At 37.6% G+C, this 27490-nt stretch overlaps 1 protein-coding gene and 1 long non-coding RNA gene across 11 annotated transcripts in view; one reads left to right on the top strand and one right to left on the bottom strand.

Annotated features, from left to right (window-relative positions):
* Positions 1–27490, top strand: part of chd6 (chromodomain helicase DNA binding protein 6) — a 77763-nt gene that overhangs the window by 3037 nt on the left and 47236 nt on the right. For 8 of the 10 annotated variants that reach the window (XM_083531265.1, XM_083531268.1, XM_083531261.1 and 5 more), the window contains exon 2: positions 13408–13460. The exons of 1 other annotated variant lie outside the window; for it this stretch is intronic. In XM_083531265.1, coding sequence (XP_083387391.1) covers positions 13434–13460 — 27 coding nt within the window. In that variant the 5' untranslated portion in view covers positions 13408–13433. Of the gene's footprint in view, positions 1–13404; positions 13461–27490 lie in introns of all 10 variants that reach the window. One more of the 10 variants, XM_083531264.1, reaches the window with a different exon arrangement.
* On the bottom strand, positions 19245–21210 carry LOC310722374. Its single transcript, XR_014532347.1, has 4 exons — positions 20933–21210; positions 19847–19922; positions 19458–19613; positions 19245–19371 (listed from the first exon to the last, which is right to left on the bottom strand). It is a non-coding gene; the product is annotated as an uncharacterized lncRNA (long non-coding RNA).

The raw sequence follows: 27490 nt of genomic DNA on the forward strand, positions 1-27490 counted from the left end.
AAACTATATAAATGTATTTTAGAATGTGCAATTTCCGCATATTTTCTGTATGCACCAATGTAAAATTCTGAGCTTAATTAATTGACTTAATTGAGGTCAACTACTATTTCTACAGAAATTATTTTGAAGCTAGTCTAAACTCAAACTTATAAATAAATTAAAATCTATAACATGAACTGAGTTTTCTTAATTGACCAGTGGCACTATTGGGACTCAGATATAAGAATACAACCACGTTTTGATATTGGAAAAAAAACAGACACAATTGTTTATATGGCTGTTGCATTTGTATTTGGCTTATTATCAAATTTTATATGCAAATAAGATGCTTTGTTTTTGGCATATTTGTGTTACATTTTTTTATTACAAATAAATATGTCCAAAATATGGAATTTTTGTATAGGCAATTTATTTTGAATATTTTCTTGTGATTGATAGCACCAGCACTCCCACTTAAAAGTATACAACTCTGTCCTGGTAAGCATTTACCTTTATGTCTTGGTTTGCTAGCATGAACAAATCAGGAGCAGGAAACATTTGGAATTAGAACAGCAAGTATTTTTGCAATACTTTGTGAGGGTTTGCATATGATTACAAACTGGTGAGTGTGATCAAAAATCTAGTGACTTGTGAATGTGCTCATGAGTTATTATGTCTATTATGTCTGTAGGCCATGATGTGTTCTGTTGAACAAAACGGAGGGCTTGTTTCGCAATTTTGGAGATTTCTAAAGTCCCTAGTGGTGAGACTCGTGATGACAGTCTGCATTCTCTTTATTGATTTGGGCCACTTGTTCCAAACATTAATGGTTGCTTTTCCACACCTGTTCACTTCGTTCTAATCAGTAACTAATCACACTCTAGATGGGAGTGACCTGAAAAACTGTGTGTCTCAATCAATTCTGGGCATTTTCATTCTATTTCTCATAGTTCTGCTCAGTCAGCGATGACTTCTCAGAGACATCTACCTTGACGACGAAGGGCCATGAAGATCAGGATGGAAGTGGTGAATGCAATTTTAGGTTGATTTAGTGCATCCTAATCTTCTATGTTTCAGGCCAGGCCCTTTGCCCCATCTGGTCTGATAATATACTTCAGGAAGGAAATTTTAGTGTTTGTGAAATTCATATTCTCTCCTCTGATGAATAACTGATTCTAAAAGAGGTGTTCATTGACCTGATGGACATCAAGCAAGTTTCTTAATGGGGTGGGAGTAGATTAGAATATAATCAATGTACGCAATGAAACCCCAGCATGACTCTCAGAACATTGTTAATGTAGACAGTGGAAGAGCGAGTGGACCCAAAAGAGCCCATTCACCATTATGCAATACTCATTGTGGTCCCTCGCCCCCCCTTTTGAATTCACACCAGATTATACACTGATAATCTGTAATAATAAGACCATCTGCCTAACACTGTGTACGTCCCTCATGTGCCATCAAAACCGTTCTGACTCCACATGGTCCCGAACGTGTTCTGTGGTACCAAGAGGCACAAATCCTTTCTCTAGGTTGCAAGATGGAGCCTCCATAGATTGAACTTCTTTGTCCCGCACATGCCACAGGTGCCTGATTGTACATTAATGGGGAATTTGGAGGTCAACAACAACTTTGTCAGCTTCCTAAAACTTTTACTGACCAGTTTTTGCCAGTATGGCTGGGCATGTGAGATGTCTGTGGTGTGGTTAATCGCTAACCCTGGGTTTGGAGAAGCAGGGTGGAAACTGCAGGTGATCATTCTTGCTGAGTCTTTTTAACACCAGTTTTCTTATTTATTTTTTGTTTTCAGTGACTCCTGTAACTCTGAAGAGGGAGAGACAGAGTAAGATATAACTTGGCAGAGCTTGAAACACACACAGACACATACACACTTAAACTTGGAAAGGCAAAAGCTGCAAGCACGTTTTGAAAGAGTTCATTGCAATTCGGGAACATCATTAAAATGAAGGGGTTGCTGCAACAGTGTTTGGGTAAATGATATGTGTCACGGTAACATTTCCATGAATTCATGGACCAATGAATTTCCAACAGAACATCGTGCAAAGCATTACACTGGCTCTTCTGGCTTACCTTCTTGCCATGGTAAACAATGTATAAGCACTTGGCTATCCACTTGTTAAAGAAAATGCAATTCATCACATTTTATATAGTTTCTGAGATAATTGGGGTGGGCATTTGTTTGTCTTGTTCTCTGCTGAACTGTAATTGCTAGCTGGCTTGGCACGGAGGGGGCACTCTCTAGCAAAGTGGTTGGATTTGCCATGCCATTGTGTCTATCATCTTGCATAACATGACATCGCCCCGTTACATGGGTTTGGATGTGCAGCTGGAACTTTGCGAGTTGTAAAGATCTTGCAGCTCAGTTCCTGATTAAAGGTAGGTTTAAGGGCCTGGTTGTTCCTTCCACAGGAGTTTCTGTTCTCCTTCTTGAAACTGTACAGCAATGACACATTTTAAGGGCTTGTCAGTAGGTCAAGGAAATGTGTGCTGTTATTGTTGGCAAAAGAGCATTGTATTTATAAACCTTTACGTGGTGAGGAATTACATGCATATTTGTTTTGCATTGCTAACGCCGGGGCATTTGTGCGCTAGTCGATGGCGATGGTTTAAAAATCGGCAAGCGTTGTTGCTGTTCTCCCTCCAGTTTGTGGGAGCATGTTGCATTCATGGAAAAGACGATGTAATATGTCAGGAACAGACGCAAATGCAGTTTGTGTGTATTTAGAGACTAGCAGACAAGCAATATTGCAAATTTTGTAAATGGACAACTGATTCCAATCACCATTGTGCCACCTAGTCTAGCTCGGAACAATGCTGTAGTTTTTGCTTTCTGTTTTTGGCTGACGGAATTAAACCCAATTTAATATTCTCTCATTAAATCCCATTTGCCTAAAGGTTTGATGCTTTTCTGTTCACCACAATTGTGAAGAGTGGTTATCTAAAGTACCGCAGTGTCTCTTATCAAAAAGGTGTTTCAATCTACAGATCTGCTGCTTAGTGTAAAATTTAGAGGCTGCTGTGATTGAAAATCCCAGGAAATTAGGTATAGAAACACTCAAACCAGTTAATCTGTTAACAGCATTTATGCAAGGGTTAGGGTTCTGACCCTATTTTGATGGATGATGTGAATATGATGAAGCTGCTGGTCCAAATCTGCATGATTTTTTGCATTGCACTGCTGCTAAACATTGAGCTGATTAGACAGTTAAGTATTAAAAGTAGGTGCAAAGTTGTTTCTAATGAAGTCTTCTATAGATGTATATTGAACTCATTAATGTTCATGTAAAACCTGCCCTTTTCTCTCATGTCATTTTAGTAGAGTTTTTTTTCCCAGTATTTACATTTTTGTTCATTATTTCTGTTTATTTACCTTGACAGTATGCAAAGGCATCATTTAAATATTGTTTTAAGTTCATTAATGTGAAATATTAAACAATTAAAGTAAATATCAGTTAATATAAGTTACAGTATATTTAATAGGGATCCACACAAGTTGTTAATGGAAAACTTCAAAGGTAAAACTAATTTGAAATGAATTAACCCTTCCATTCCATTATCTGCATGAAAACGGATGAATTGCAGCTTTACTTTCCCTGAGGGTTAACTTTAGTGGTTAACTTTAAAAAGGCACACTTCAGTTTCTACTGTAATCAAAAGATTTATGAAAGGATTACATTGATAATGGTGCACACAGAAGTACATTTACTACCTTATAGCACAGTTACAACTGCTATCACTGCTAATTTTACTAGTGAAGTTCCATCACCTCTTATTGCAAAATTAAGATGTGGTGCAGATTGATGGAAAGCGCAAACTTTTATTGATTAGTTTAGTTGTGGTTTTTTTTGTTGGTTTTTAAAAGTAAGCTCCAAATTGACAGATGGCGAAGCCCACAGCTTGATACATTTTATTTATTTATTTTTCTAAAAAGATTTTCATGTTTTATGACAACAGTCCATCTTTTGTAACATAAACATTTATTAGAGTTTATTAGAGTGCCATGGTAAGCACAGAAGGCAAATCCTTCTTGTGTGACATAACATGAAACAAACATGGCTAAATATTGGGAGTTCATTATTGTTGACTTCAGGATATAAATACTTTGCAATTAAATATGGAATAGGATTTTTCATGCCTGCTTTGTTGGACAGTTTCAGTCTTGTGGTTTTTGGTACAATTAAGAATATCCCAGTTTATTAGTGGTTTGTTTAAAAAACTACAGTGTACCAGTGACCATTTTCAACCGTTAGTGACAGCTACTGTGTTTCTTAAAATGTTTAGAACACGGTATAAATTGCACCATCCAGGACCATTAAAAAAAAAAAATGTAGAACAGCAACTTTTTTTGTTAAATTCCTATAGTGTTTCATTACTGTTTCCACTAATGACATTTTTGCATGTCATGACTTCATGCTAACAGTTCTAGAGGTTTGTGCTAGTTTGATCTCCTTGTCCCCAGTGTAATTTTATTTTGCAGTAAACAGCTGCAAAATAAAACTTTCCAGTTCTACACATCCGGCAAGGGCAGCCATGCTCTCTCTGTACGATTGGAAATCTTTTTTGGTCTTTTTAAAAGTTCTTCTCTCCATCCCACTGTAGAATTAGTGCCTCTTTTTATTAGCAGCCTTATAATCAAACTGTATCCACTTTATCCTTCACACCCTCGTTCTATGCATCCCGACCTTTACTCATCCATGTTCAATTCAAGCTTTGTGCCTTTTTTTTTTTCTGCAAGTGATTTATGTCGCTCAAAACTCCTAGGCCTTTCCAATAGACTTTCTCGCTGCTCTCTCTGAAGGGAATGCAGGTGTCTTCCTCTTAATTCTAGCCTTTCTGACCCCCCCCCCCTAATACCCTTCCTTTATTAATGCCAACCATTAGCCCATCCTTCTTCAGAGTTCCTGTCTAACTGCTCTCATCTCTTTATGTTCATAGCTCTTCCTGTTTTGCAGTAGCTGTTGCTTCTCCTGTCAGACTCTGTTTTAACTGTCATTGAGGGATTGTGTATGGTTTGTTACATACCCTTCAATCAGCCTTTTTTATAGACCTTTTTTATGCAGCTATGTCCTTCTGCATTTCAAGCCCTATGTTACTCAATCTTGACCTGACTATTTCAAAATAGACCAAATATATCCTCACAAATTCATTTGCCAAATTCATTTTGCTTGTTGTGTGCATGTGAGTGTAGGAAATGGTTCTGTTTATACTAGAAGCACCTGAAATATAAGGTACATACCAGTAATATACTGTAGGTGCTTGACTGTGAATTCAGTTAATCAGTTTCATCAATTAAAATGACCAAACTTTTATACGGACTAAATTAGAGTGTATATCTACATCTATAGTTAAGTTCTTCAGTATTGTGGGACTTATGATTTTGCTGCTTGCAAGATATGTGCGATAAAATATGTGATAAAGGTGCAGCAAAAAATTCATATTGGTGGGCTGTGCATTTCACACCTTGGCCTTCAGTGATGTCCTACCTGAATCCACCTCTTAATACAATTATTTTGATGCCATGGCTATAGAAACCATCAATATTATACAGAAACGCAGTATAACGGAGCGTTGCATCACAGGCTGGTATTTCATGCATCAAGAATGAATGCAATTACTAAAGTAAGAACCCCAATAAAAACAATTCAACAAGTGTCCTTTCATTGCAGCCCCAGCTGTTCTGCCCCAATAAATTATCTTTATCAGAAGGCAAATTGTGTGTTTTTGTGCAGATTTGCCAGGTAAAGGAAACACAAAAATGGTTCATGAAAAGCATAACTTTTTTTTTACTTTTTTGGCTGACCTTTTGTCACGATGTCCAGCTTTTCACAAACAGTTTATCTTAAAAATGTCAAGTGTAAATGCAAGCAAATCAATTATTTTGAAAAACATATTAGATGCACAATATATCGAATATATTTGAGCTTGTGCAGTTTGCTAAAGATGCGGTTTGCGAGACCTGGCTAGTGTGCTCTCTGACCATAAAAGAAAGAGAATGGGTGAAAAAAAGAAAAAGTATTTAAAAATGTGGATGTTATTGTACGCCTGCTAGATGGCCTCAAAGTCACCAACTCATAAACTGAACTTCTGATTGTCAGCAGAGAAGGTCTTGCTGGTCCTAATGGCTCGCCACCGATATGTGTGTGGGTGTGTATACAGTACTGTGCAAAAGTTTTAGTCTGCTTGGAAAAATTTTGTAAAGTAAGAATGATTTCAAAAATAAGCGGTGTGTTATTTTTTATCAACAAAATGGAAAGCAAATGAACATAAGTGAAATACAAATACAATCTATATTTGGTGTGGCCACCTTTTGCCTGCAAAACAGCATCAGTACTTTTATGTACACTTGCACACAGTTTTGAAACTTTGCAGGTAGTTCTTCTGTCTTCTTCATGTAATCTCAGACAGACTTGATAACTTCGAGATTAGGGCTCTGTGGGGGCAAAAACTATTGCTTCTATTACTTCCAGGACTTTTTGTTCTCTGCAATGAAGATGGTTCTTAATGACATTGGATGTATGATTGGGGTCCATGTCCTGCTCCAGAATAAATTTGGGGCCGAACAGTTGCCTCCCTGATGGTATTGCATGATGGATTAGTATCTGCCTGTTTGAGGACACCATTAATCCTGACCATATTTCCATCTCCATATGCAGAAAGGCAGCCCCAAACTTGCAAGGAATTTCCATCATACATCACTGTTGCCTGCAGACATTAATTACTGTACTGCTCTCCAGCCCTTCAGCAAACAACTTGCTACAGACAAATATTTTAGTTCCAGTCCAGAGCTCCTGCTGCCATTCTTCCATGAATACCACTTCTGGCCATACTTCTCAGACAGTAGCTGGGTGTACCTGGGTCCTGCCGGCTTCTGACAGTTCTTTGCACTGCTGGACAACTTCTGATGGCGATGGGATGTAAGCGTGACCACTGCATCTATAATCCTTAACGCTCCCTTTTTGATTGCTTCTTCAAAATAGTTAGAACAGAACATCTTAAAACACCAGTCTGCTATGTAATATTTGCTAGAGAGACATTGTTGATGCAGTATTGTTGCACCTTGTGTCCTGTTGCTGTGCTCAGTCTTGCCATGGTGTAGGACATGTGACATGGTGTAGGTCCTGTGACAACTGTTTTCCACAACCTCATCTTAGTAGCAGAGTTTGGATGTTCCTCACCCAGTTTTAAGCCTTGTACACAAATAATTCTGTTACAGTTAATGACTGTTTCAACCTACATATAAAAGTAATGTTTTTTTTATACCTGCTTGGTATGCTTAGTTAATTATACACATGACTCTGAACCTATAAAATCCATGATTTTGGCAAGTGTAAGAATAGAAAGCCAAAGGTAGTTACACCAAAGGTATATGAATGATTTGTGTGTGTGTGTGTGTGAAAATGTTCTGCTCTGAAGCAATCATGTTCATATGTGCATTTGTGCTGATCTTATAAAAAATGACTTACCAAAAAACATAGGGAATAGAAATAAGCCTGAACTTAAAGAGTTTTAAATGAGTGTCAGTGTAGTCTTTAAATTTGTCCTGTTCAGTTTTGATAAAGTTGTGTGGTATGGTTTTTTACTTTGTCTTTATGTGCATTTACAAAAGTCCAAGATTAAAAAATTATGCACTTTACTTTTAATGCTTTACAAACAAACAAACAACAAATTCTTTTTAAAAATCGGCGAAAGTAAAACATTGCTTTTCATGAACACACTGTGTGAGGGTTAGTCTACATTGGCTCTCATTCATGCAGATGCTTCAAAGATTTGAGTATGGTATGTATTGCAGTAGCAATAAAGCTGTAATCACTCATTGTATGCAAATTTACATTTATCAAGCATCTTTGACTGGACAACTCAAGATGTAATGACCCCGCTTTTAAGCATTCATGGTAAAAGTAAACTTGAATGGTGAAAAAACTTAGTCAATCATGCATGATGTGGTATTGATTTTACACCACTAAGATAAGTGAGCTTTGCTCTCATTATACGTTGCATTGAGCACCAACTATTCTGCCCAAGGAACAGGAAACTCTGGGAAAATTTGGGTGAAACTTGCATGTATAGTGATCAACAACAAATGGTGCAGTACACAGAGAAACTATTGTCTCATGGAATTATGCACGTTGGACCTGGAATACCCTGCCGAAAAATTGCATCTTTTTTATTGAGAAGCTATTTCTGCCATCATTGAGAATGATTATATATTCCCCTCAGGCCAACATAGACACTGCTGTATCTGCACTATACAGGACATTGGACAACTACCATCATTGAATCTGGATGCTGCATTTGTGATTATCAGTATCTTAAGGCTAAGCTTGAAAAAAAAAATGCAGAATTTATCAGCAGTACATGGGGGGGGGGACACAAGACTTTTACAAGGCAGTAAAAACACCGGCACTGTTTAAGTTGGAATATGGTGACATTTTACTCCCAAAATTTAAACAGCGGCTACAAAGGGAAGATCATGTGACATAGGAGGTACAGCGCTCAGATGACTAATCACTAGTCATGCCACAGGATTTGAATCCTCCATCATTTCTGTCCCCAGCACCCTGTCTCTAGTAATGACTGCTGTCCTGTTGCACTTATATCTACAGTGATGTTTGGGGAAAAACTAATCAGAGTTTCTCAGTATCTAAATTTCCAGCTGACTAAACAGACTACAGTTGCACAGGTTAATAGATTATCAACTACACCCTCCCATCTACAAAAAACAAAAGGAACCATGTATAGACATTGAGGATTTTGGAACCATTTTCAACACTTTGGTCTGCTTATTTCTTTGTAAAAAGCAAAAAAAACCTTGGGGCTGAAATCCACAATCTTGGTCATTGAATTCTGGAGTATCTAAGAAGTTGAAACCAAGTGGTCAGGATGTGAAACCACACCTTCTCCTCAGATGTTAGCAGCTGTGAGGGTGAGCCGCTTCATATTCCTTGGGGCCTCTATGGAGTCTGTTCTCACAGAACATCATTGCCTGGTTTGGAGTTACCACATCCAGGACAGAAAAGCCCTGTATGAAGTAGTGAGGATGGCGGAGAAGACCAACGATTCGGGTCAGGAGAATTATCAAAATATTTACCCGCCTAGACATTACCTCTTCTCTATGATTTCATCAGAATTCGTCAGATTCTGAGGACCAACAGGGATAGACTTAGGTTTGACTTATAATTTTGCAATGTTACGTTGACGATTGCGATTTGACAAATTTGTAAACATTTTGTACATTTTGCGCAGCAGACAAGCGTCAGCCTTAACTCGCATGACCAAGCGCCCACACTGGCGCTTGTCTATGTGGCCGCTGCTGTACCTCACAGTATATATGTGTACATTTATGTACGGTCATCGTCGTCGTCGTCTTCTTCTTTTTTAGGCTGCTCCCATTAGGGATCACCACATCGGCTCATCAACCTCAACCTCCTCCTTGGCCTTCCTCTTTCCCACTTTCTTTTTCTTCTACCAGTATACTCCATGCCCCTTCTCTGCACATGTCCAAACCATAATAATCTAGCCTGTGCACAGTCCCTCTAATAAACACGTTTCTAATTCTGTCCATTGTCGTCAGTCCCAATGAAAAGCTCAACATCTTCAGCTCTGCTACCTCCAGCTCAACCTCCTGTCTTTTAGTCAATGCCACTCTAAACCATACAACATAGCAGGTCTCACCACAGTCCTATAAACTTTTCCTTTCACTCTTGCAGATACCCTTCTATCACAAATCACTCCTGCCACTCTTTTCTTCACTTTTCTAACACACTCTCTATTACTTTGCACTGTTGACACCAGGTACCTGAACTCCTCCACCTTCTCCACCTCTTCTCCCTGCAACCGCACCACTCCACTGCCCTCCCTCATATTCACACACATGTTCTCTGTCTTACTCCTACTGACTTTCACTTTCCTTCTTTCCAGCATTTACCTCCAGCTCTCCAGGCTCTTCTCCACCTGCTCCCTACTCTCACCACAAATAACAATATTCACAAACATCATAGTTCATGGAGACTCCTGTCTGATCTCGTCCGTCAACCTGTCCATCACTACTGGAATCAGGAAAGGGCTCAGAGCCGATCCTTAATCCCACCCCCACCTTGAACCAGTCTGTCGTTCCTACTGCAAACTTCACTGCTTTCACACTGTCCTCCTACATGTCCTCCTACACCACCCTCACATACTGCTGACACACCTGACTTCCTCATACAAAACTACTCTCTCGGCACCCTGTCGTAAGCTTTCTCTAAATCCACAAACACACAATGCATCTCCTTCTGACCTTCTCTATACTTCTCAATAAACATTCTCTAAGCAAATTATGTGTCTGTGGTGCTCTTCCTCAGCATGAAACCATACTGTTGCTCACAGATGGTCACCTCTTCTCTCAGCCTAGCTTCCACTACTCTTTCCCATAACTTCATGGTGTGACTGATCCACTTTATTCCCCTGTAGTTACTGCAGGTCTGCACATCTCCCTTATGCTTAAAGATCAGTACCAGCACACTCCTTCTCCATTCCTCAGGCATCCTCTCACCTTACAAAATCTTGTTGAACAACCTGGTTAAAAACGCCACTGCTATCTCTCCTAAACATTTTAATGCTTCTTCCGGTATGTCATCTGGTCCAACCGACTTTCCACTCTTCCTCCTCTTAATTGCTGCTCTCACGTGCTCCTTACTAATCCTATCCACGTCCTGCTTTACCATTTCCACACCATCCAACCTTCCAAATACACCCTCCATTTTCTTAACACACTCCCTCGACATCATTTATTGCACTAACTTGCAGCACATCCTTACCAGCTCTGTCCCTCTGCCTGGCCAATCGGTATAAATCCTTTTCTCCTTAGTGTTCAACTTCTCATACAGCTTCTTATATTTACATATCACCTTCCCCTGCTGCCGCATCTCCTTGTACTCCTTCCTACTAACGCATCTCTGTCGAACCCAATTTTGTTTTGGGTTTTCTTTCTTCTTATGCTGTCCTGCACTTCCTCATTCCACCACCACATCTTTGTCTTCCTTTCTATTTCCAGTTGTCACACCAAGTACCTTTCTAGCAGTCTCCTTATCACTTCTGCAGTAGTTGCCCAATCATCCAGCACATCTTCCTCTTTTCAGTTTCCACCATCTTATTCTTTTTGTAGTACCTATTCTCTCGCTTCTCCTCTTCTTCTTTACCTCCAAAGCCATTCTACAGACCACCATCTGATGCTGTATAGCTACACTGTCCCCTGCCAACACCTTACAGTCTCCAATCTACTTTAGGTTGCATTTTCCACATAGAACATAGTCCACTTGTGTGCACCTTCCTCCACTCTTATACGTCACCCTGTGCTCCTCCTCCTTTTTTTTTTTTAATACGTGTTCAGCATTGCTATTTCCAACCTTTTAGCAAAATCTACCACCATCTGCTCTTCCACAGCACTGACTTGTGCAACCTTTATGGCTCAGTTAAATGATTGACAAATCACATTCTACACTATACTGATAACTATTCTTCAAGACTCCTGGGTAGGCTAGACCATGGCTCGACTTCAAATATTTTTAAGTTAGAATGGGGTCATCGGAATGCATCTCCATCATAAGTTGGGGACAAGTATTATTATTTCTTTTTTTTTTTTTTTTTTATGTGTGCATTTGTTCTCTTTTTGTCTGCACTTTGGGACAACTAACTATGTTAAAAAAAAAAAAAAAACATTACATCACATGTATTATGTATGTGACAAATAAACAACCTTTGATCTAACCATGGATTCTAATGTTTACCATAAATAAATTAATAGAAATATTGCTTACATGGATTATTTAATAGGTTATTTTATAAAGCCAACAAGTTGAAAATGTTTTGTTTATTCATTAACCTTTTGAAATTTGATTTGATCTAAATATAGTTTCTATAATATAAAAGTGAATTATTGTATATAAATAATTCACTTCAATTTGTGTGATGTTTTGTGACGTTCTAATCCCGGTTATTCCATTTATAGTATGACACAAATGTAGTCACATGCTAATGCATTCATGTATTAGGCCAAGAACAGTTTTTATTTTTTTTTATTTTTTTTTGCTGTATACTCCAGACACTTGGGGTTGAGATCAATAGATGAATCTGAGTTGACAGAATTTTTGCTTTTGTTTTCTGATATTCACATTTAGTTAATTTAAACACCTTGATAACTATCTTTTGGTATAGTAACAGAGTTTTTAATGAACATTAATGTAAATAACATTTAATTGCATACCCCTTGCTTGCAATAGCTGCATTAATCTGGGGCCACACTGACATCAACACATTCATGGATACTTTTTTGAGATTGGATAGTCAGGGAGTTCTACATTTAGTCTTCTCTTCAGGAGGTGAAATGCATGTTTATTTGGGTTAAGGTCTAGTGATAGACTTAGCCAGTCTAAAACATTTTACATTGTTCCCAATACATACTTTGTTGTGTTTTTTTGTAATTTTCTTGGTATATAGTAAAATATATTTTACTGAAAGTTGGCAGAGAGAAAGTATTTGTAGACATCTGAATTCATTCTGCTATTACCATCATGTGTTCGATTACTACAGTTTAGTCAGGCTGTTCCCGAAGCAAGCTCAAAACTCCATTGACCTCCACGGTTTTTGACCGATGAGAATGTACTATGGCCTCCTTTATAGCCCTTGCTTCATAGGACTGTTAAAGGAAAAGCTAAACTGAAAGTTGTTTTAGTTGTTTCTGAATGTACTTCTGTGTTTATTTTTCCTTAGGACACGAGAGGATGTCAATTCTCAGTATGCAGAATTTCTGCTGCCATTGGCTGGTCATTGTAAAAGGGCTGCAAACGTGACTTAACAGTGAAAGAGATGGGCAAATTATAATTGACAAACACCTGCAAAGACACTGTTGAATTTAGAAGTACATAATCTGCTGATTTTCTTCTCACAAATAACTTGTGATTTCTGGTGCTGATCAGCCCGATTAATAAATAAAACTTGATTGCACTTTTCAGAACAGGAAGGAAAGGGCAGGAGGGAAAGTCAAATGCAGCACCATTATGAGGATGCAATGTTTTATTCACTGCATTTCATTGGCTCTGTACTTGTACTCTGTACAGTCACAAAGTTGAATCTCACCTAATCTAATTTACATCCTCATTAGCATGCTACACTAAGAAAATAAATAAATGCAGAACTATAATCCGAAATAAACACTTGAGGGCAACAACATTTTGTGCACCTTTATTGTGTTTATTTTAATTATTCGCTTTTCTATTCACACAATTTATTTAGGAATCTGTGAATTTATATATTTCTTGTGTTTTTCCTCGGGTTTTACTCTCTTTAATGAACCTCTGTATGATCCTACGACAGTGAATCTGTCTACTGTGAAATATCTTTAATTGTTGTTTTATATTCCTATTTCAGTAGATGCAGATTCAAAGTACTAGAAAAAAATGAAAATACAAAAGAAGGACAAGCAGGTCAGTTTAACCTTTTATATCTTTCTGTCCTTTTTTTTTCTATTTCTTTCTCTGTGGTTGATTTTCCTTTTTTTTTTTGAAGTGCTGCATATATCTAACAATTCATAAGGCATCATAGGCCAGACTGTATTATTTTATAAACAAAGTTTTTTTTTTTTTTTTTTTGAGTGAATGTCACCACATAAACAACACTGTTTCTTGTAAATCTGTTTCATTTTTAGATTGTGAATTGACAGTACCGGTCCCTGTCTATAAGATGGTACTATAAAAACATTAACATATTTAAAAGAGTGCTTTTATATAATCCTATTGTTCATGTTACTGCCAGAAATACTCTGAGCTGTGCTGTTTTATGTAGGAAATAAATGTCACCAGTACTCTAGTAAACGTCATATTAATACAATATTTTGCCCAGGTTATTTTCATGCATAATTTCTATAAGTTCAGTTTGGCATGCTTTTGGATGTGTTGCAACATTTGAACCACTAATAAAAAATATTTTATATATATATATATATATATATACACACACACTATTATTATTATTATTTAATAGGAACTATTTTTAAATTAGTGGTGTCTTCATTTGTTGGCCGATGTAAATTTTATTAGCAAAATAAGCAAAATTGACACATGTAATTCTTTTTTATCTAGAAATAAAGCTAATAGATTGAGATTTGCGCTGTGCGGTAGCATTTAAAACATCTTTCAGTTTGACATCATTCTTGCTAAGTAAAGAATTGAAACATTACATAATGAAAATGTACGTACTTACTCAGCGCAGGTGGGAATAACTATAGCAAATGTCACTGATGTTCATTAAAGGCATGGCGCCATTTCCGAGCATATGCATGAGCTTAAAAAATACAGCTACCCTTAACCGTTCACATGCATGTTTTAATGAGCAGAATGTTATTAATTTGCTCTTGTGTTTGAGGACGTGCGTACATTATGCACACTCCTGACCATAGCATGTGCAGGAACCTGTAGTGGTAAAAGTGTAATTATGGGTGTATTATAAGGAGCACTGATTGCACTTACTGTTCATCATTTCAGCATAATTAACAGCGTAATTGCTGACTTTGTTTCTAACAAGGTGCAGACAAGTCACACAAGCATATCTAATGATTGATTAGGATGGTTCCTTGCATAAACATTTGGTCCACACAGCTTTGCACATGGAGCAATGTGTTTTTAAAAGCATAATAGGCAGAGAATAATGAACAGATGATTTAATTTGCCCAGTGTCATTTTGTTTGGCTTCTATTATTTTAGCCACAAGTACAATGTGATAATGGAGGCATGTCTGTTTTTTCCCCAAATAACTATGAGCCAAATAATGTTCTAATATCACTCACAATGCAAAAATAATTACACTTAAGACAACGGCAATGAGGAATTTCGGGCTCTGTAAGGCCAGTAGAATGCATACTTGTGAATACAAGAAAAACAGCAGAAGAGATTTTGTATTTATTTTACAATATCATTTTAGTATTTGATTCAAATGCCACTCTCATTCATTAGTCAGTTTTCCCTTAGAGTCTGTGCGCATGGATGGCACAGAGCTGTCCACTTACCTGCTTTTGATTATGGTCCGAGCTCCAGGTGTCTTGTCCTCTAAAGCTGGGAATAGTTTGCTATCATTCAAGTCTAATTGCTTAGTGTGTTATCACTGCCATTTGGTATAGAATGTGTGGGGTTGTGTAGTGCATGTTACTCATGAGCCTTTTTTCCTTTTAAACATTGCTAACTCTGCACTCATGATTAAGCACTCATTATCACAACTAACCCTGCATATAGTAAGATAGCAATGCCAAACTTCATTACAAGAAGCATTGCATTGCATTTTATTTGCTCTGTGGGTGTTGAATACATTTTTTTTGTAGAGCTTGTAGCTTTAACCTTTCCATAGTTTCTATTCACCATAAGGCACAGTTTGATCTTGTTGAGTCCGTCTCTCAACTCAGTTGTTGAGAATGTGGAATATTCAAACGCAAACAAAGTTGGTACTGTAGTTTGCAGCTACTGAGCTGGGGATTTGCAGAATCTTTAACAGGTTTAAGAAACGCTTTTTTGCTGGATCAGAGCCTTTGTCTTAGATCAGGGGTCACCAACATGGTGCCCGCAAGGACCACATGAGTAGCTTGCGGGCCTTTTCTAAAAATAGCTACCTACTTTGTTAAATCATTGTTGATGATAATGAGAAATCATTAACATGATGAGTGTCATCACATAGATGAATATCATTAATTATTAATAATAACATATAATAAAAGGTAAATTGAGCAAATGTGTTATTTCAGATCAAATTGAAAACTGTGTGTATCAAACTGGTAGCTCTTCACATTAATCAGTACCCAAGAAGTAGCTCTCAGTTTCAAAAAGGTTGGTGATCCCTGTCTTAGATGAATTCAAGGTATCGAAAGACACTCTTATCAATAACTGAAAGGTTTGCAAAACCATTCTTATAGCTCACTGGTCAATTATTCTTTTGATGTCTTAAAATATTAGTTGGAAGATCTACTGTTATTTCTGTTCTATCTACTGATATTGGTTCTTCTGCGTTGGTACTGCCTGCTGAATTGTTAAGACATTTTCAACTGACCGGTTCTAACCTATAGAACCACACTTGTATGCAGTGGTTAGAAACTGCCAAAGTAGTCCAGGAAAAGACAAACTATAAACCAATGACAGGAATTATTGATGCCTGTGGGTAGCGAAGTCTAGCCCATCCATTCTGATCTCACACAAGAGCTACAAAGAGCCTGCTTTTTATGGTGGCAGACTGGACAGAATGCACATGCTGACTCCTCTCCACCTCTGACTGTGCTTACAATAAGCATTAGAACTAGACCATGGAGCAGTACTTAAAGAAAGTCTAGTTTGATGATCCATGTTTGGTCTCTTACATTGTCTGGATAGGTGTGTGGTTAGGAATGGGGCCAAAATGCATTTAGCTTGTGAAAGCTGTGTGGTGATTTTCTAGGAAACTTTGTCCTGGCAATCGTTTGGATGTCGATTTGACGCACATAATTTACCTAAACATTGTTGTAAGCGCTCTTATTTAAAAGAAAATTTGTCCAGCTTTACTTTACTCTCAAAAGGATGATGGTTGTATGCTGGATATAGCCTTTGGAATATTAAATGTCACCATCCTGCAATGTCTGGTCTCTATGTTGCTGCTTCCTGGTGTAATCCACCTGTGTCTTCAGGTTTTACATGGTTAAATTTGCTCCTTTCAGTGGTTGGTGAAGGTAAAGTGTGGTAGCCATCCTCAAGCAAACCAAAGCAGGGACTAAATGTTCTGACTAGATCTTTCTAAAACATGTCCACAAGTTATTGACCATATAACATCAGTGACTATTGCAAATGCCTTTGAATTGAATTGCTGGTGTTATGGCTGCATTCCATTTGTTAATTGGTAGAGTAAAGTTGCCTTAAACACACTTGTCTCAGTTATGCACAATTTGATCTTGGTTGATTTCTTACACTATTATTACATATGCATATTATTTCACTATTATATTGGTGAATTTGTGTGAATGGTGCTGGAGATCGACTCCGCAATAACAGCATCCCCAAGCAAAATAAAGCAGATATTGTAAACAAATGAAGGAATCTTCTTCTTTCGGCTTCTCCCGTTAGGGGTCGCCACAGCGGATCATCCATCTCCATACCTCCCTGTCCTCAACATCTACCTCTACAACCTCGTCACTCCCAACGAAAATCTCAGCATCTTCAGCTCTGCTACCTCCAGCTCCACCTCCTGTCTTTTACTCAATGCCACTGTCTCTAAACCATACAACATCGCAGGTCTCACCACAGTCCTATAAACTTTCCCTTTCACTTTTGCAGAAACTCTTCTATCACAAATCACTCCTGTCACTCTTCTCCACTCACTTCAACCCTGCCTGCATTCTTTTCTTCACTTCTCTAACACACACTCCATTACTCCATCACTGTTGACCCCAGGTACCTGAACTCCTCCACCTTCTCCACCTTTTCTCCCTGCAACTGCACCACTCCACTACCCTCCCTCTCATTCACACACATGTACTCTGTCTTACTCCTACTGAATTTTATTTCCCTTCTCTCCACCCCTCCAGGCTCTTCTCTCCCTGCTCCCTACTCTTACCACAAATCACAATATCAGCCGCAAACATCATAGTCCATGGAGACTCCTGTCTGACCTCGTCTGTCAACCTGTCCATCACCACTGCAAACAGAAAAGGGCTCAGAGCTGATCCTTTATGCAGTCCAACCTCCACCTTGAACTAGTCTGTCATTCCTACTGCACACATCACTGCTGTCACACTGTCCTCATACATGTACTGCACCTCTCTGACACACCTGACATCCTTATACAATACTATGACTCCTCTCTCAGCACCTTGTCGTAAGCTTTCTTTTAATCCACAAACACACAATGCAACTCCTCCTGACCTTCTCTATACTTCTCCATCAACATTCTCAAAGCAAATAATGCATCTGTGGTGCTCTTCCTCTGCATAAAACCATACTGTTGCTTACAGATGGTCACCTCTTCTCTCAGCATGGCTTCCACTACTCTGTCCCATAACTTGGTGTGGCTGATCCACTTTATTCCCCAGTCTGCACATCTCCCTTATTCTTAAAGATCAGTACCAGCACACTCCTTCTCCATTCCTCAGGCATCCTCTTACCTTCCAAAATCTTGAACAATCTGGTTAAAAACTCCTGCCATCTCTCCTAAACCTCTCCATCCTTCTACACTGCAAAAAATTACCTATAGAATCTACCCAAAAAATGTGAGGTAACAATTTGCATTCAGTCTGTTTGGGTAAATTTCACCCTATACTGTTCAAAGAGAGTACCTGAATAAATCAGCTATAACATGGCAATTGAAATTAGGTAAAATCTATTCATAATATTAGAAAATAAATTACTTATTAAAAGTGAGTATTATTAACACCATTTGTATTTTTTCAATTTATTTTATAATTGCTGTTATTAATTAACCATATGACTAACCATTATTGAATCAGGAAGGTAAACTTACTAATAACATTAAAAAGATATCAGAAGTAGATCATGATTTTTTTAATAAACAACCAAAAATCAAACAAATGATTCTTTGCATATTCAACAAGAACATATTCAAATCTTGATCACAAGAAATTTAGTTTTTTCCTCCAAACAGCATTATAAAATATAAAAATAAAAAAATTAGGCTAACATGCTTGCTCAAATAGTGTGTCTACTTGTTCATTAATCAAATTTAGGATGCCTATTTGTTCAAATAACAAACATCTATTTGAAATTTACCAATTACTGTATCCTAAGACACTAATACTTGAATAGATTTTTTTTTTTATGTATACAATGAGATACATTTCAAAACATTGTGACATTAACAACAACAACAAAAAAGGCAAGAAGCAGTGTATTCCATGGGTTTAATTTTGAGGCTGTGAACCTTCTTGAGACACTTGCCTCCGTCTAGCTCCAAAATAAGTTTTTTAAATACTTCAAAAAGTATTCTTTAGCTTCTTGGGATATTCAGAGTTGAGGGCATGGATTAATCCTATCAACAATATGCATGCCTTGGTTTTGTATCCACACCCACTGATCACTTGGATGCCCTCTATCACAATAGATACGTCTACTGGATCGTCCTCAGCCATGGGAAACTTTAATGCAAGCAATAAGTTAAGAGAAAAATTTAATGCTTGAAACCAATAACATTTATCAATCTAACCACATGCTGTAAATGAGAAAAGTGTTCGTTCATGAGGCTCTCTGTAAAAACCTTGTGTATTTTGGTCATTTTGTAACTTACCTGGGAGTCTTGGAAGAGCTCTTCTTGTGGCTTCCCTAGGTACTCAGTGAAGCAGGAGAGCACTGCATCCCTTTTATTCTCAATACTCTGAGACTGTAAAGAAATGCATTTAAATGACCAGCATTTTTTTCTACAAATTAGTGTTTGCACTTTTGAGACTATTTGAACAAAAAACATACCTCATTTACAGTGTTAAGGAGAGGGCGCATCCTGGTACCAACAGCACCTCTTTTGGGACGCATCAGCTGCAAAAGACGGGGTGTGTAACTGTCAAGCTTAAACATAAATGTTTCTTCTAGGGAAATAGTTGTTATCCGACGGAACTCCTCTTTGATCTAGTAAATAAGTAAACGGACAAAATAATGACAACTCTTCCAATGACGAGTCACTTTCCAAATTCAATTTTGAAATTCTAAAGATTTATATATGAAATATATTAGTAATATTTCTAATTTGCTTTATTTACACATTTAGGGGTATGATGGGTGTATGTAGGAATAAATGTTGGAAACTATTGGTGTTTATAAATACATTAGTGAAAAAGAATAACAAATATAATTATTCTTACTTGAGTCTCAGTGAATAAAGCTGGCCACCTCTCTTTGAAGACACTGATAGCTGGGCTGAGAGTCACCACCTCCTCTCTTCGAATTGAAAAAGTATAGACAGACACATGCAGACTGGTATAAACATTTACATTGGCAACATTCCATTTAACATTTCAACATTCTTTATTATTGACACATATATGGCATTGAACTAATCATAATTCATGGCTGCACATCTTAAAGTCAGTCATATTCATGTTACAACAGAAAAATGTGTGCAAATGTGTCCATAGCCCCTTGTTGAAAAGCACTAATTTATATTAGTACAAGCTACCTACAATTAGGTAGGTAGTTTGTACTAATATAAATTAGTGCTTTTCAACAAGGGGCTATGGACATAATTGAAAAAACAAAACAATGTTTTAGGTTTCAACACTATAGTGTATTCGGCAATTGTGCATAAATTAAGCCTACTCAGGATTTTTGTATAATGGAGTGGACAATTGTAGGCTTAATTTATGCACAATTGCTGAATTTAAAATTAAACTGCTATTACATTGAATAACTGACATTCACATCCATATGTCTATTTTTTTTAACATTTAAAATAACATTTGTTGTCGTGACAAGCGTCATTTCCTAAGCACAACTTTAAAATGATATTTTAAATGCTGTAGCTAAAGCTTAACACCAAACTTTTTGTCTTACCCACAACACTTACATTTTAACATTTAAACGTGCTTTCTGGTAAACTTTCAGTTAGCCTAAACATTGGTAATGGAGTCACACACAGTTAGCTATGTTACTATCTACCTTTCGGTAACTTAATAAAACTTGGATTAGAATATAATAGCACAGGTAAAAGTTTTGAAATCGCGTTCTTGCAGTACCATTAGCGCTTCAATAATGCGGAAAAAGCTAATTTTTAACATTAGTACAAGAGAAAATGTGTTTTTAGCTAGCTCGTTATGACCGATGTCCGAAGCTATACGTGAACTCCTCGTCTAACATAGAACAATGACCACAATCTTATGACAGATAAAACTAAACAAGTGCCCGTTTTCTTTTATTACATGATAAATATGCAGGCTAAAAGATTATCTTACCGTCAGCACTGAAGCATGACAATGTAGTCAACTTCCACAATCCAGCTCGCCCAACGAACATGTGCCCCAAATAGCTCTTGCTCTAACAGAAAGGCCAACGTTTTTAGGTCTATATTACAAAGGTTTTTTTTTAGTTTGCAGTTATTACTATAAATAATTAGGTAGTGTGGGTTAATTTTACTCATCATTATACAATTAAAAGTGCTGACTTACACATTAAGTAAATGGTACACTATTGGCAAGGGTAATATTTACCGCCCACCAAAATCATTTTTTACAGTGTACTGGTATGTCATCTGGTTAAACAAACTTTCCACTCTCCATCCCCTTAATCTCTGCTCTCACTTCCTCCTTACTAATCTTATCCACTTCCTGCTTCAGCATCTCCACACCATCCAACCTTCTCTCTCTCTCTCGTTTTCCTTGTTCAACAGCTGCTCAAAATACTCCCTCCATCTTCTCAACACCCTCTCCTCACTAGTCAACACATTTCCATCTCCATCCTTTTTTGCTCTAACTTGCAGCACATCCTTCCCAGCTCGGTAAATCCATTTCTCCTTCCTTAGTGTCCAACTTCTCATACAGCTCCTTATATACCTTTTCCTTTACTTTTGCCACATCGCTCTTCACTTGCTGCCGCATCTTCTTGTACCGTATTTTTCGGACTATAAGCCGTTACTTTTTTCCCACGTTTTGAACCCCGCGGCTTAAACAACGAAGCGGCTAATTTATGGATTTTTCCTGGGTTTTTCCCGGTTTTACGAACTTCAAGCCAAAAAACTGAACCCCATAACATTAGACCAATGAAATTTCCCAACGGAAATGAAAAAACGCACCTCACCTGTGTGATAAACTCCCCAGAGAAATACAGTTGTACCTTGACCTACGAGTTTAATTTGTTCCGTGGACGAGCTCAATTTGCTCGCACATCACATCAGTTTTCCATATTGAAAATACTTAAAATGGCATTAATCCGTTCCAAGCCTCAAAATGACACCCCATTTTTATGTTTCAATTGGAAAATACACTTCTTAATAACAAATCTTGTATAAAAACATAATAGAAAGAGTATTTAAAGATATAATAAGGTTTTATTCAGTGTATTTTCCTTGGAGATGAGACGACTTGAGCTAACGAAAACGCCGGTGGGGGGGGGGGGGGGGGGGGTGTGTGTGTGTGTGTGTGTGTGTGTGTGTGTGTGTGTGTGTGTGTGTGTGTGTGTGTGTGTGTGTGTGTGTGTGTGTGTGTGTGTGTGTGTGGAGGGGGGGTAGAGGTGATAAGCGGCGGCGGAGGGAAAACTCGTTTTTTACTATCACTCCTGTACACTACGTATCCCTAAACTTTAAAATGTTTACTTTTCTTCTTTGCTTATCTTAATTTTCGTCAAAATCTTCACTTTCTGGCTTCGCTTTACCATCTAGCAGCGGCATCTCGAGCTCGTACCTCAATTTTTTGCTCACGTAACAAAGCAAAAAAAACGACCGAGTGACCGCTCGTACCTCGGAAAACTTGTACATTAATGCACTCGTAGGTCAAGGTACCACTGTAGTTGTGAAAGAAAGGAGGAAGACGGTGAACAATGACTTACTTGGTCGGCTACTGTTTAGATACAAGCTGTTGTAGCGCGTTGAGTCTGGGTGAAGGGAGAGCTCACTAACTCCAAAACAGAAATCATATAAACACAGACAGGTTTCCAAAACTCATGCTTTTTTTTTTTCTTTGCAACAGCGTTATGGGTTGGTCAAAGAAACTTAGAAATGAGCATCAGAAAATAAAAAGGACATCCTCGGTCTCCACACACACGCAGTAATACCTTTTCCCAAAATACCACTATGCTCCTAATAGAAGCGCAACATATTTCACCCGTTACAACGTGTCTTTCGTTAAAGCCTGTGTAAAGTACATTAGACACTTATTTATGTTAAAAAATAAAAATATTTGTCAAATTTAGTGTGCGGCTTATATAAGGGTGCGCTTTATAGTCCGGAAATTACGGTACTCCTTCCTACTTTTCTCATTACTCTGTCGATCCCAATTCTGTTTCACCAACCTCTTGCCTCATGCTTTCCTGCATGTCCTCGTTCCACCACCATGTCTCTTTGTCTTCCTTTCTATTTCCAGATGTCACACCAAGTACCCTTCTAGCAGTCTCCCTTATCACTTCTGCAGTAGTTTCCCAATCATCCAGCACATCTTCACCACCATCGAGCCCCTGTCTGACCTCTTCCCTGAACCTCACACTACAGTCTTTCTCTTTCAGTTTCCACCATCCTATTCCTCTTTCAGTCCTCATTAATGAATGAAGAAGAAAATGAAATTAATAATCTGCACAAAATGTGAGTGTCTTTTTGTACCTGTAACTGTATTATCCAAATTTATGTGAATGGCCTTTTTAATTAAACGTACTGCAATACTGCGTACTGTGACGGTCTCTCCCGGCTTACTGTGTTTCTCATATGTGTTACATACAAAAAAAGCACAATCAAGACCAGGGCTATATTCAGTCCATTCATAATTCGCATACTATTATTTCCTGAACTTTCTACCGTCCGATGCTGGTAATGAAATATTTGAAAAGGCCCAACCTCAATAAAGTTTGCAGACATTTTTGGTTTGTGCTCAGGATCGGCGCTGTCCGTGGAGGCCTGGCTAACCGCTCCAGATTCCAGCGTTTTGGGACTCTTAGCCATTTTGTCGATCATCTAGTCTTTTCAAATTTTCATACCAAAACTATAAACAAATGTAAAAAAATAGACACAACCTTTTAGCTAATCTGCTCTCCTGCTTCCTATCAACATGTAGACAAACAATGCATATTGTTAAACTGTATTTTAATGGTGAAATCTAAAATTGCACAAAAGCCATATAGGGGGGCATCTTCTCGACCTTCCACCACCCCCTATTATCACCCATGATTGGCAATATAATATATTCTCAACAAAAGTGCTTACCAGCTTCTGATTCATATACCATTATAGTAACTTTTTTTAGTTTTACTATTTATTATATGTCTTCTTTTAATTTTATGTGGCAACATCTTTGATACTTGGTATTCTTTGCTATTTGGATATTTCATTTTGACGTTACGATCCAGGTTATCTCAGTCGGATTAAGGCCTGGTTACTTGTTGTATGATGACTCGGTACCAATTAACTACAATCCAGGTTGAATTGCATTGCACTGAAGTGTGGAATGGTAGCCTTGTGGGTTTTGTATTCCTTTAACATGAAATATGTCTGCAACCTTCCCTGTTCCAAAACAACTCCGAACCATTCAGCTTCCCACTCTGTTTGACTTTGGTGTGAGGCAGTCTGGTAACATCTTTCTTGTTCTCTGGCTTAAATAAGTTCCTCTGTTAATGTCAAAATGTCATATTTTCTTTTTTTAGTTACAGTGGGATTATAGGCGGTTTTAACAGATAAACAGCTGCTGTTTGTAGTTTGTCTTGTTTTTATGATTATCACTTAATTGCACGGTGTCCTTGAGTGTTTTGACGAGCACCTTTATATAAAATGTATTATTATTTTAATTTGGATGTTGACACTTTAATATCGTGTGCTGTTGAGCCGTGCTGTGGGCTGAGGACTAGTTAAATGTCTGTCATGAAAATTGACACCCTGAGGTGCTTGTTCTCTAAAGGAGCAGTACATTTTGGCCCTCTACTCCTTTTTCTGTTAGACTCGGTACTGCTTTTACTCTGTAGACTATAGAACTCCCTTTGGTGAATTCCTCAATTTCATTGCTCTAGCTTGCATAGAAGAGCCATAATTGGCCTGAATACTATCCCTACAGTGAAGCATGGTGGTGGCAGCATCATGCTGCAGGGATGTTTTTTAGAGTCATGAACTGGGAGACTAGTCAGGATCGAGGGAAGAATGAATGCAGCAATGCACAAAAACATCCTTGGTGAAAACCTACTCCAGAGTGCTCTGGACCTCAGACTGGGGCGACAGTTTATATTCCAACAGGACGACGACCCTAAGCACACAGCACAGATAACTAGAGAGTGGCTACATAATAACTTTGTGAATATCCTTGAGTGGCCCAGCCAGAGCCCAGACTTTACCTCGATTAATTATCGCTGGAGAGATTTGAAAATAGCTGTGCACCGATGCTCTTCATCCAACCTGATGGAGCTTGAGAAAGAGGTTTTTCAGACGAATCGGAGAAACTTCTCAAAAATAGGTGTGCCAAACTTGTAGCATTATACTCAAAAGGACTTGAGGCTGTTACTGTGCCAACGGTGCTTCAACAAAGTATTTGAGGCTGTGAATACTCATGTACATGCGATTTTTTTTTAATTATTTTATTTATTTATATATATATATATATATATATATATATATATATATAAAAATAAAATATTTGCACAGATTTCAAACTTCACGTTGTCATTGTCATATTGTTTGTAGAAGTTTTGGGAAAATAAGGAATTGAATCCATTTTGAAATAAGTACATGGTAAGAACATTGGTAAGATTGGTAAGTACATGCCCACCTATTTTATTAGGAACATCTATTAACCTGCACAGTCATGCTACTCTGTTATAATTTGGCTGCTTGATAGTTTTGTTCACATAGTTCTGTAGGTGAAAAATGCCTTCTTTATAAGAGATTTTAGAGAATTAGCAGATTGGTTTAGGCTGCCTGGAATTTTTTTTTAACTCGTATAATAAACTCGTTACAACCACGGTGAGCAGAAAAGCATTTTAACGTGCACAAAAACATCAATCTTGAGATTTAGCAACAACTGTACAGTTGGTACTATAGGTAAAACCTTACAATGTGCCAAATATGCATACAGCACACTAGCTCAAAAAACGCAAACATGTCATGACATCGTCTGTCTGTATTGTACAAATAGTGTTTTCCTTTTAGTTTCTGCTTTAAAAACATGTCAAATGTCCTGACATTTTAAATCCTGGTTAAAGAAATCGTCATAGAGAGGAAGTAAAGGAGAGCAAATGGTAGAGTGGAGAACACATGATTTCAAAAGAGCTACGCTGACTTGAACAACATAACTAGCTAACAGCAGAATGGAAAATAATTAATCAGCAGCCTTCAGCAGAGTCTTTAGAGCTTCTTGTGAGTCACAACAGATTGTACATGGCTAATTAAACATTAGCACTCTGGCCAATGTGAAGAATCTAATCAGTTAGTTATGCATTAGTTTACAAAAAATCTGAATTGATCATGTAAATATTGCATAATAATAATGTAGCATTGTTTTGTTAAAAGCTGTTATTTTGAGCCACCATCATATAAACTAGAATTCGAATTTGTGTGCTGTTACACGCCAGACAACCACCAACCTTATCCATTCTTATAGAAGAGGACATTTGACAAGACAGCATGGTGGTGCAGTGGGTAGAGTTGCCACCTTGTTGCTCCAGAGTCCCTGGCATGATCTCGAGCTGGAAGCACTATGGTAGTCAATTGGCTACTTTTGGCTGCCTTTATTCTTCCTTCTGAACTGATGGGGCTCTGCGATGGAATAGTGTTCCATCTAGGGTGCATTCCTATCTTGTTTCCAATGTTCCTGGGATGAGCTTCGGATTCACTGCCCCCCCCCCCCCCCCCCCCTTGACTACAATAAATTAGTTAATAAAAATAAAAAAAATGAACATCCAGTTTATTGCTGGGGATGACCATATCCTAACAGTTTATTCTGTATTACTTAAATCTATATTTCATGACAAAAAAAAACATTTTAGACTGCTTTAACTAATTAAAAGAATTTAAATTTAAAGAGGATTTGAGTGGGTATTTAAAAATGTAAAAAAATTTAAATGCATCAAGATATTATAAACAAACATTATACATTTATATTGCTATAGTTATGAGAATTTGATTTCAATCACACCTTTCTGTCAGATTAAAACACTGCGGCATATGATTTAAATGTATTTAATTTGATCTGTATAAAAAAAAATACAAAAATTCCCCCCAAGAATTTGTCAGTTTGATATAAGCATATCCCAACACGATTATGGTTTCTGTGTTTATAGAAAGAGGAACTGTGTAACAAAGGCAACCTTTTTTTAGGAGGAGAGGAGTGTGGCATTGACCAGTCTGCAGCTGTTGCTTCTGGCTGTTTTGAGCTTGTATTGATTCCATAGAGTACTCTATTGGACTGTGTTTCTTTGTGAATGTGTGATTGGATTGGCATATTTGCCTGGCAAGTATTTATACTAAAATATATACGTGTTCAGAATTAATGAGCTGCATTCATGGAGAATTCTCTGTATACATGTGTGTATGGGTGCATCTCTGTGTGCGTGCACATCACAAGCAGAAAAGAAACATCTGAAAAGGAATACGCTAAACTGAAATCTGGAGTGAAATTCTGTAGTTTTACACATCTATTAAGTAAAAATAGTTATTATGAGATGGGAAAAGAAAAAAACACTCTTCTATTTTCTATCAAATGTTTTCTAGCTATTTTGTTTGGCTTTATCTTAAAATTTGTTGTGAATTTTATGACAGAAATGCAGAAATTGCATTGCTGCTTCCCATGGCTTGGTTGCAAGCCTGTTGCCATGACAGCGGCCTTGATTAA

Source organism: Silurus aristotelis (genome assembly GCF_946808225.1).
Source record: "Silurus aristotelis genome assembly, chromosome: 2".
Classification (NCBI taxonomy): Eukaryota; Metazoa; Chordata; class Actinopteri; order Siluriformes; family Siluridae; genus Silurus; species Silurus aristotelis.